At 42.2% G+C, this 10,406-nt stretch overlaps 1 protein-coding gene across 1 annotated transcript in view; it reads right to left on the bottom strand.

Moving 5' to 3' along the window:
• Positions 1-787: 787 nt before the first annotated feature.
• LOC103460498 (heparan-sulfate 6-O-sulfotransferase 1-A) overlaps positions 788-10,406 on the bottom strand; it is a 69,538-nt gene continuing 59,919 nt past the window's right edge. Inside the window, exons 2-4 of the mRNA XM_008402692.2 lie at positions 8,721-8,943; positions 6,850-7,098; positions 788-3,496 (exon numbers count right to left, since the gene is read on the bottom strand). Of these exons, the coding sequence (XP_008400914.1) occupies positions 3,167-3,496; positions 6,850-7,098; positions 8,721-8,943 (802 nt within the window). The 3' untranslated portion in view covers positions 788-3,166. The remainder of the gene's footprint in view (positions 3,497-6,849; positions 7,099-8,720; positions 8,944-10,406) is intronic.

The following is a 10,406-nucleotide window of genomic DNA, read 5'->3' as shown; positions in this document are numbered from 1 at the left end:
GCAGTTCTCCAAGCGTATCCCATTAGCAAAACACGGGGAAAACCCCCCCAGAAGACTAACTGTCGGTGAACAGCAGCTCGCAAAGGTTTTCACTCTCTAAACTTTTAGATTCGTCATAGTAGAAACACAAACTTCAACATTTTTGAGGGGGGATTTCATGTGCTAGACCAAATCAAAGTAATGCACAATTATTAAATGGGAGGAGAAGGACACTTTCTGCAGAGAGCCCGTTGACAGGACAACTACTACTTCTGTGCGCCACACATCTGGTCAGAAGAAAGCCGTTGATGAAAGAAAGTCACAAAAGGAAACTAAAGAAGAATATGCAAATATGTATTGATTTGGAGAGACTTCAGGTAAAAGAATTGGAGCAGTAAATGGTTCAACAAGTCCAGATTGGAGCAGGAAATTTAACATTGCAAAACACAAAGCCTTACCAAGTAATTTTAATCTAGTTTCTCGTGCAAATATCTCAGTGTGTTTGAAACAAGACAAAACTAACTTACTAGTAACTTTTCAGCAGGATGTAGAAGCTCGTTAAGTCAATAATTCCCTAATATTGATGAAAAAATACTAGTTCCACAGGTAGATTATTTCACTTATGGGAAAAATGTCTTGCTATAAATAAAAACAATCTGCCAGCGGAACTAGCACTTTTTCTTCAATGTTAAGAAATTGTCAACTTATTTAATTTTTTGACTTAAAACAATCTCCTGTCATTTGGAAGTTTGTTTTTCTCAAGTGTACCAAGATATTTGCTTTTGCAGCTAATGCATTTCTCTTTTCCTTCTTCTTGCTCCATCACATAAAGTCCTCCCTCAAAAACTTAAAAAGTTTTTAGTTCAAGAGTTGTAGTTACTTTAGCAAGGCACTGCAGCCATCACCTCCATGCCTTAAAGTCTGAGATTCACTTAAAATTGGTTTCCAACACAAACCTTGCAGGGGGGGCGGTGGGGGGAGGATAACACAAGATGCGTCTCTAAATATTTTTTTGAAGATATCTCAAGCATCTACTTCCCGCAGAGATTAATAAAACGCACACCTGGGGCCAAACCAGCTGCCGGCCGCGTGTCAACATCCAGCCCAATAGTCTGTGGAAACTCAACCTCACGCAAACATGTATCTGCACAGGTAAACAAGCCGGGCCCCGTGGGACTGCGGAAATACCTTTGAAGATACGACCAAGCAGCTGCAAAACGGTTTAAAAAAATATAAGCATTTTTTTTTTTTTTTTTTTTTCACAGTAAGGTCTGCACATGGAGGGGTGCAAGGACTGACAGTAATGGGGATATGCTGAGGTTGGAAAGCTGGATTAAAAAGTGCAGATTGGTCATTTTACTGTACAATTAGAAATAGTGTAAAGCTACAGTTGTGGGTTCCGACCAAAACATGGAAAGGAGACAAGAAAAGGACTTGTATGAGTGTGATCTGTCAACAAAAAAAAAACATAGAAATGGCAAGGTAATTGGTCATGAAACGAGTCGTTCACAAACATCCTCTGTCGGTCATTCTCACTATTTACAAAGGCAAACACCAATCTGGCTTCCTGTACACACTATATTTACACACTCTCTCTCTCACACACACACACACACACACACTCACACTCTCTCTCACAAACTCACAAGTAGTCAAAGAAATTACCGTAGTACAATGCAGACTTAATATCTGGCAATAATTATGTTGTCTATAATCCAAGTACATAGAGGCACTGCTACCTCACCCCGTCCGTTCTTCGCGCTGACGAGCTGCAGGTCACCACGGCAACGTTTGCCCTTTAGGAAGGTGGGATAGAGGCTTGCATGAGATGGCTGCTTTTACAACGCAGTCAAGACATAAAAAAAAAAAAGACAGCAGAAGAAGAAGAAGAAGAGGAAGAGAAGCTAAAATGCCACCCACTACATTAAGAGCTTACATTGCCATGGTGACCGGTAGTTCTCCAGCTCCCATTTCAAGCATTTTTGTCCGAGTTAAGGCTTCCAAAGCGCTTGCCACTCGCGCTGCACGGTTCCTGGCAATAACCCACAGCACATTCACTCGCTGCCCCCCCCTCCCCCCCTACCCTGCCACCCCGCCCCACTGCTACTGGTTTCTTCACACCTATGTGAGATTCGGTTCTGTAATTGGCTGCCTTTCTCTGCAGGACTCAGATGCAACAAGTGAAATAAAAAAAATAAATAAAAATTAAAAAAAAAGAGAAAAGGCAAAAGTAATGAACTTGTTAAAGTGACAGGAGCTTTGGGAACCTTTATCAGACACATGGGCGACACCCTTCCTAAAAGAAGCAAAGGCTTCAGTAATGGCTATGGTCCATTATTCATCAATCCAACCCCTTTTTTTTTTGACATATAAAACAATAAAAAAAAAAGAAAAGAAAAGGAATTTTCTTTAGGCAGCAAAGTTGGTCTCAGTGTTATTACAATGTTGCTTTTAAACAAAGCTTAAGGACCAAGACAAAAATAAAAGCATCTTAAAAATAACAAGAAGACGACTGTTGCAGGACACATGTATGCTTCATGGATGAAATGGGTGCTTTATGCAAGCGCAGAGCTTTCATTACACAACTTTCTGCAGTTTTTTTTGTTTTTTTTTCTGCTCCCTGATACGGTCTGTAACACTGTCATACTTTTTATCCTTTGTTCGGAGCATATCCAGTTTCTCTTGATACGGGAGCATCCGGAAAGGATTGCTTGAATCTCACAGACTTGATTTTCCTTTCCTCGTGCTCCACTCCGCTCCCCTTTCCTCCGCCGGGCCGCAGAGGGGGCGAGAGACGCAGGAGAGGAGAAGCCGGGACGTTGTCAGCAACTTCTAAAAATGTTCCGCTCTCCCTCCGCTCAGGAAGTAACGATGATGGCAGAGACAAAGAAACGAGGAAGATGTGGCAGGGTGGCGAAAGGGCAAGCAGGCGCCGATAACAACTGGGCGAACCTCAATAATGAGAGTCGATGCAAGCTACCAGCCTCCGGTTGCTATAGCAACCGCCCCAAGACTGCAAGTCTTGCGGCCCAGATCTGTGGTAGTCTGCGTTTGGTTGTGGTCTTTGAAGGAGGCGGCGCTTTCCGCAAATGCACCTCTCTCTCTCTTTCTCAGTGTGTGTGTGTGTGTGTGTGAGTATGACTTTCACATTATGTATGCATGTCTGTCGTTTGTTCTCGTTCTGTTGCTACCAGCGTTTGATGATCTGGTTCATGTAGTCCTCGGTGGGAAGCCTGGCGCCTGCCTCCTCCGTTCTCCCCCCTTCCTCTCCGTCCTCCCGCTCCTCCCTCTCGCTCCTCTCCCTGTCCCCCTCCTCCAGTGTTGATTGTGAGCTAGCTTGGCCGCGGGAGGGCCACAGGCCGACGCTCAGGCCCTGGCGACTCTGTTGCATGTGGTTCTTGATGCGCTGCTGCCACCGCTCCTGCTGCCGGGTGTACTGGTAGCGCTGCTGGAACAGGTCCTTGGCGTAGTCGTAGAGCTCCATGTCCAGCTCGTTCAGCTCCTCTATGCGCTGCACCTGTGCAGGAGAGACAAGGTCGCCATTTAACGCCTGATCACAGACAGACACGACCTTAAAAGGTGGAAGAGAAAATCCAGCAAAAAAGACGAAACCAGGGTTTGTATACCCCGTCCCCCCAAAAAAAGTAAAATCCAAGCACTTTTCAAGCATTTCCAAGGTAAGTTTTCAAGTTTTTCCAGCACCACATTTGAGATAAAAACATTAGACATTAACTAAAGAAGACGATTTAATCACTAGTTTATTATATTATTCATTACTGTTCATGTCTTGTAATATTATTCTACATTTTACAGCAGAGATAATGTAAACTAAAATATAATAAAATTATATGTTTTGAAATGTGTCTCTTACACACACACCCAACACACTTGACTGGTCCTAGAAAGGTGCAAAATATACATCTTAAAATTTAGTTTTCTGGAACTTACAAAGACGTAAGAAACACAAAGAGTAATTTCTGCTTCAAATCCTAATTTAAAAGATATCAGTTCTCTGTTCAGAACATTTTGAACAATTAGTTTTTTTATTATTTGTTTAGTCCGTTTCATATTTATACGATGGGAACTTTTCCAGAAAAAGAGCAACCTGCAAAATGCATGTTGCCTTCATTTTACTTTAAAAAAAATAAGTATGCAGCAACAACACAAGCAAGACAGCAAGAAACAAAATGTAGAATTTAATACAAAAACCCCCCACAAAAATAAATGGTAGCTGTGTAAACGACTTCTCCAAATGAATAAAAAATTAATAAAAGCTGGAGTATATAAAAGCATAGAGCTTAGCTAACTGAGCTCAAAACTGACAGAAATGACATCAAACATTAAACTCCACATGCAGATGTTTCATCTGTCTGTCCCTGAAACACAACGTCATACATGTGTGTCCCATGAACTCATTTCCATCTCAGCAAGGTTTTTTGTGAAAAAAGTGGCTCTGTCAGAAAGCTGGGAATTGACATTTCGGCTTGCTTTGTATTAAAAAATAATGGACTGGTACGAAGAGACGTTAAGTCATATTATTCAAAGCAAATCTTAAGGTCTTATTTTCTTTTTTGAGAGTAAAGTCCAAGGCAACTTCTATGTTTCTTGTCCAAAGTCCTTGGGGCATGTCCAAGACAAATCTCAGTTCTTTCATCGAGTATTTGGGGGAAATGTCTAAACAGAATCTAAAATCTTTAGTACCAACTCCGAATGAAGGATTCAGCCTATTTAGGGCACTTCCAAGTTGAGTCTTTGAGGGGCAAAACCTGAGTCCTGGAAGGGTAGGCTCAAGCTAAGACTCAAGTCTTTATTCCTAAGTCTGAAGTGTTCAAGTCAAGTCTTCGAGTCTTGGATTGGCAAGAACCCAAGACTTTGAGGGACAAGACCAAGCAAAGTCTTTTTTTCTCCCCAAGACCAGGTCAAGCCATTGGCATTCAAAGGGCAAAGTGAGGTGTGAATCATTGAGGCAGATGTTCAAGTCAAGGTTCAGGTAATTTTGCTCCATTTCTGTTGTGTTTACGGGACAAGGTCTCAAGTCTTATAATGCTAAGTTTAAGTCAGGCATCAAGACTGAGGGGCAAGTTCAAGTCATGCCTACAGTCCCAATTATGACTAAGCAACTAGTCCTAAGTTCAAGTTCAAATCAACTTCCTACAATGTAAAAGGACAACTCCAGGCCAACAATCAAGTTTATTGTCTTAAGTTTATGATTTGAGCCTTTAGTCCCAAAGACCCAGTGAAGTCTGTGACCAACATGTTCACGTAAGATCTGAAATCTTTGAGAAATTTAATTCTTTTGACCCGAGTCTCAAGTCTTTTTTTGAGTAAATGTAAGTACGATTACAGTGTCAGTGTTGAGTCTCCAACTCTGTGCTCAGAAAGGCAATTAGAGGCAGAGTGGTGATGCCCTCTGAAGGATTAGTGAAAAGCTGTTGTTTCCAGGCTCCAAACATTGAACATTTGATCTTGCCAATCATTTCTGTAAAGAGTCCCATGAATTGTTCGAGTTGAAAAGTAAAAGTGACCCAAGAACGACCCGATGAAATGGATTTAGCGAGAAAGTGGTGAAAAACGAGCCGCTTTTAACAGGAAACACTGTGATTTCAGGTATCCTGGTTTGTAATTCAGGAAATGTGATTGTGGAAACTGGCCATAATTGCAGCCAAGACCTCTAGAGAAAGATGAACCTCCAAGAGCTTGTACAGGCAATGTAGAAACAACAGAAACACGATCACGCTAGCTTGTGCGATGCAGCTGGCTTTGCTGCAATGTGCCATCAGCCGTGCGAAAATCAAATACAGAGGGAGAAATGTGTTTAATTAAGAGGATCCCTTTGAAACCTCTGATCAGCTGCGAGATTGTGATTTGCGAGCAATGTGTGTGAAAACAGAGGGAGGCGACATGTTGCGTCCATGTTTGGAAATTAGAGCTTTGGATTGCAGCGTGAAGGACGCTGATGCGAACCCAGATGGCTTTAAGGAGTCAAAGTCTTCATCCATCAGTGAGAGGCAATCAAATCAACGAGAAACAAGGTTCAATCAGCCTCATGGAGTCGCATGGACTTTGAACTCATGATGGGTAAGGAGTTAACTTTTCATGGCTTCACAAAAGAGTTTAGGAGAAATATTGTCTTTTTTTAATCTGCAGCCTACTTATTTGAGAGCTGTCTGTTTCACACAATGGTCTCTGAAATTAGATCTCATAGAAATGCTAATTTTAAAAACAATTTTTTAACAAAAAAATACCACATGCAGACTCCCCACATGCCCTACTCCAAACCATTACAATGAGATTTTTTTCCCTCCTTTTTATGCAAACCATCGGTCCACCTTTTGAGTCTGGCAGCTATGCATATTTTATTCTCTCTGAGCAGCCCGGTTTGATGTTTAAATCACCACGCCGCAGTGTACTGGAGGTAGGGTTTTTTTCTCTCTCTCTCGCTCTTTTTTTTTTTTTTTTTTGCAGAGAAATTGAGCTAAAGAACGCCCACACTGGGCCAATCAAAGTGTGAAGAACTGGTTTGAAGCCGATGTCTTTTAAACAGTTAAAGTTATCTCAGTCCGTTTCACAGCAATCCATGACCGGAGTGTTTACCTTCTGTCTTCCCGTTCAGACTTTTATTCTGCATTCATCTCCTCTTCAAGGATATGTTTTCATGTTTTTCTGCGAATATTTACTTTCTTCTTTAAGAGCAGCTCAAATGAAAGAAATACCTGATTTAATCTCAAAATGCAGACTGCGCTGTTATAATCGCAGTAATTAAACGAGGTAAATAAATTGGACTTGCCTTGGAAATAAAAGTGTGGCAGAAAGCAGTTCAGAGAGAGTATTTACGCCGGTTGGTATTGGCAATGTGTTGGTGGCACTGACCGTAGCGTTGTCCAGGTCCACCCCTGCAGCCCGGGTGCTGTTGTACTGCATGAAAGGCCTGATGAAGCGCAACCTGAAGGTTCGTTCAAAGAGGAACTGCGTTTTCCTCTGGTACTCTGTGAGTCCGAAGAAGGCCATGTCTCGCAGGTTCTTCTTGGCCGACTCTAGCAGAAGCTGGGCCCTCTTCTTCTCTGGAACCGTGGACATGTTGTAGCAGCCGACCAGGCTCAAGTCGGCCAGCATGCGGACCTGTGGGCAGGGGTAGCATGTTACAAAAACATTTACTTAACTCCATCAGTTCTATCCTCATCGCTACTGGGAAAAAGGCATCCCCACAGCATGATGCTCCCACCTCTCTGTTTCACAACAGGGACGCGTTCAGAGTGATACAAATAAACAATAACCCATTAAATTGCATGATAAATTAAACCATTTTAGACCATTTCCATTTGCATGATTGTTTTTCTAGTGTCTTTCACTCTTTTTTTTTTTTTTGGGAGGGAAACATCGTTTACAAACACTTCAGTATCCATTTTATTTGTTGATTCGGTTGTTTTGTTTATGCAGTTTGTATATTTAAAATATCTTCTTGTTCCAGTGTTAAACGTTCATTAGGAATGAAAGTTTATTGAGTTTTAACAGGGTGTGCCTGCATTATTATGCCATTATTTTTACATAACTTGAAAATGGTCTCAAAACACAGTACAGTTCATCACAGCTTCTGGGACAATTTCTCGTCCAGCAAAATTTGTTATTGTGACAGAGCAAAATACAAATTATATTTTTAATAAACATTTTTCACATAATATTTTGCATGTTTGCCAAATTGTACGGCAGCCCAGAAAGGCCAAGAAAATACAAAAGCCACACTGGAAGTTACACTAGCAAGTTTAGCAAAACTACCAAAGGGGCATCTTGTAAAAATGTTGTTTCATCTTCAGGAGCTCCTTTTTCAGACACAGTCATTGCTCAGCCTGTTATTTTAGGTGGATGAACAGCTTATGTAGTCTTGCTTCTGTTGGTTTACTATTGTAAACACAGGTCAAACAGGTTTGACACAGGTCAAACAGGTTTGACACAGGTCAAACAGGTGACCTGTGTCACCTGTTTGGTGACACAGGTCACCAAACAGCATTGGATTGGATTTGCATTGGATTTCATTTAGGTGTCAGAGTAATGGGGGTTTGAATACACATTCCCCACTTTTCACCAAGTGTGCTCCCCCCCCCCACTTGACTATTATGAAATATCTTTAGTACAACTCCTTCAGAAAGCGCTCTTCATCGCAAAATCAAGCGCATTTAGTGCATATTGCAAAACAGGAAAATGAGGAAAAAGTCCAGCTGACAACATCATGTACACCTTAGCCTGCAGGTTCAACAGGATGCGTCCTGTGTACGGTGCGGATGAAAGTCACAGGAGGCTTAATAAACCCCCCTCAGGTCCAGATGAGATAAGCTGGGCAACACAATGAGGTGGGAGACAGAAATGGCACGAGGGAAAAAAAAAAGAAAGGTGTGAATTTGCTATTTTTATGGCTAGAGGGCAAACGTCTGAGTACGCCAAGGTGTGTGAGAGTGTGTGTTTTATACATTATACCAGTCTTTTTTTCAGGAAAGAGGAGAAAAAAGTCAAACTAAAGATCAAATTTCCTTTTTTAAGAATATTCAACACATAATCCAATTTTCCAGAGAAAACTCATTTCCTGTGTCGTCATCTTCAAGTGAAACCAGCTGCAGGTGCAAGCTAGCAGGTCATAAATCATGCAACAACTCCCACCCTCCTGGAGCTTAGCCTGTACCGTGTTTGTTTTTATTTTTATTTTTATTTTTTTGTGTTGTTTCATTATACGTCAGCTAATTGCTGCGTACCTGTCTGTTGTTGGCCAGGTTGTACGGACAGTCCATGAACTGCTGCAGCGTGCACCCCGACCAGTCGGAGCCTTCGTAGCAGGAAGGCAGCTCCTCGGGCGTCGGGGTTCGGCCGTCGCACATGTGCAGGGAGGTTTTCCACGTGGCTCCCCGCTGCACGTGCCTCCACTCGCTGAGGTAGCGGGACACGGGGTCCCTCAGCAGAGTGATGTAGTAAAACTTCCTGTTTGGTGACAAAAAGAGAGGGAAGATGGAGGGGGTAGGGGGGATACAGATAAGAATTCATTTTCATAAAACATTGAAAGTGACGTGAAAGACATTCATTCAAACATCATTTTCAGTACATTTTATAAATAAGGTGAGATTTCTACAGGAGAACCAGGAGGAAAGGATAAGTAGACGGACAAATGAACAGACGGACTGACAGATCCAGAAATGGAGAGATGGATGCAACATTTAGAGAATGTTATAAGAAAACAGTCAGAAAATGTAAAACCTTAAATTAAATTCCAGTTAGAGTTTCTTGACTGTAAGGATTAGATGATTCTGATCATACAAACAACCAACCTTTACTAGGAAAGTGAAGTAAAGAAGGATTTTACTTAAAATTAAGGAAACTTATAAACCTCCCTCACAGTCCTCTTCATGAGACTGTCATAAACAGAGTGTCTTCAGTCAGAGGCTTCTTCAAATTCGGTGCAATACAGACCGCTACAGTACAATAACTCTTTAATTAAATGAGTCACAATAACTTTTAATTTCCCTTTGGAATCAATAAAGTCTTTCTGAATTTGATCAGTTTCTCAATTTTATCGAATCAAGCAGTTTCAATAAATTAAGTTAAAACCACAAAGACCACAGAAACGTCTGCCAAAAAACAGATGCAATTCCGCCATTAGCCATGTGGAGGCACTGTTTGCAAGAGTTTACATTGAAAGTTCATTCTCCACCAACCCAACTCCAAGCACAGAGACTGAGGTCCTCATATGTTATTTTTATTTAGCAGAAACCGCTTTCTGATGCAGAAAAAGTGTGTGTCTGGAAGACAGGAAGTGAAAGTAAAAAATGAGCAGGAAGCGGAGGAGGAGAAGGAGAAAGAGGACACAGTTTATGCGTATCGCAGTGGATGATCGACTCGGCATCCGAGAACCACACCGCGCAGGAAACAGAAAGTTGCTGGCATTAGCACGCCTCCCTCTGCAGCGCACATCTCCAGGCTGCAAGGCTCGGTGTCTACAACACCCTTCCTCCTGCTTCACACTGGCGTCGAAACATTACGTCTTCCTCAGAGAGATGACTCACGCGGCATCGTGAGGTTCGGATGGGACCGCTTCGGTGGTTTATGTGTGATAAGTAATGGTGCGTGGAACGGCCTCGATGTCTCTCTGGAGGGGGGTGGAGGGGACACTCCCCCTTGAGTGGAAACCTTTCCAGGTCCCAACACCCATGCTAATTACTGCGGTCCAATCAGTCAACGCATCCTCATTAACGACGCACGCACAGAACTTTAATGTGGATTGGTTATGTTTGAGTATGAGCTCGCCGGTCTTGTGAGAAATTCTGTTCCCCTGAGAAAATCTGTTCCCCCTGTGTCGGGAGCGCGCATTGCAGCCAGAGAAGTAGATCCGGCGGATCTGACCATATTCACGGCGCTTCTGATCGATTTCTCGGTAAAACCACTCATAT

Source organism: Poecilia reticulata, unplaced genomic scaffold (assembly GCF_000633615.1).
Source record: "Poecilia reticulata strain Guanapo unplaced genomic scaffold, Guppy_female_1.0+MT scaffold_250, whole genome shotgun sequence".
Lineage (NCBI taxonomy): Eukaryota > Metazoa > Chordata > Actinopteri > Cyprinodontiformes > Poeciliidae > Poecilia > Poecilia reticulata.
This window is presented reverse-complemented; position numbering and strand designations above follow the sequence as displayed.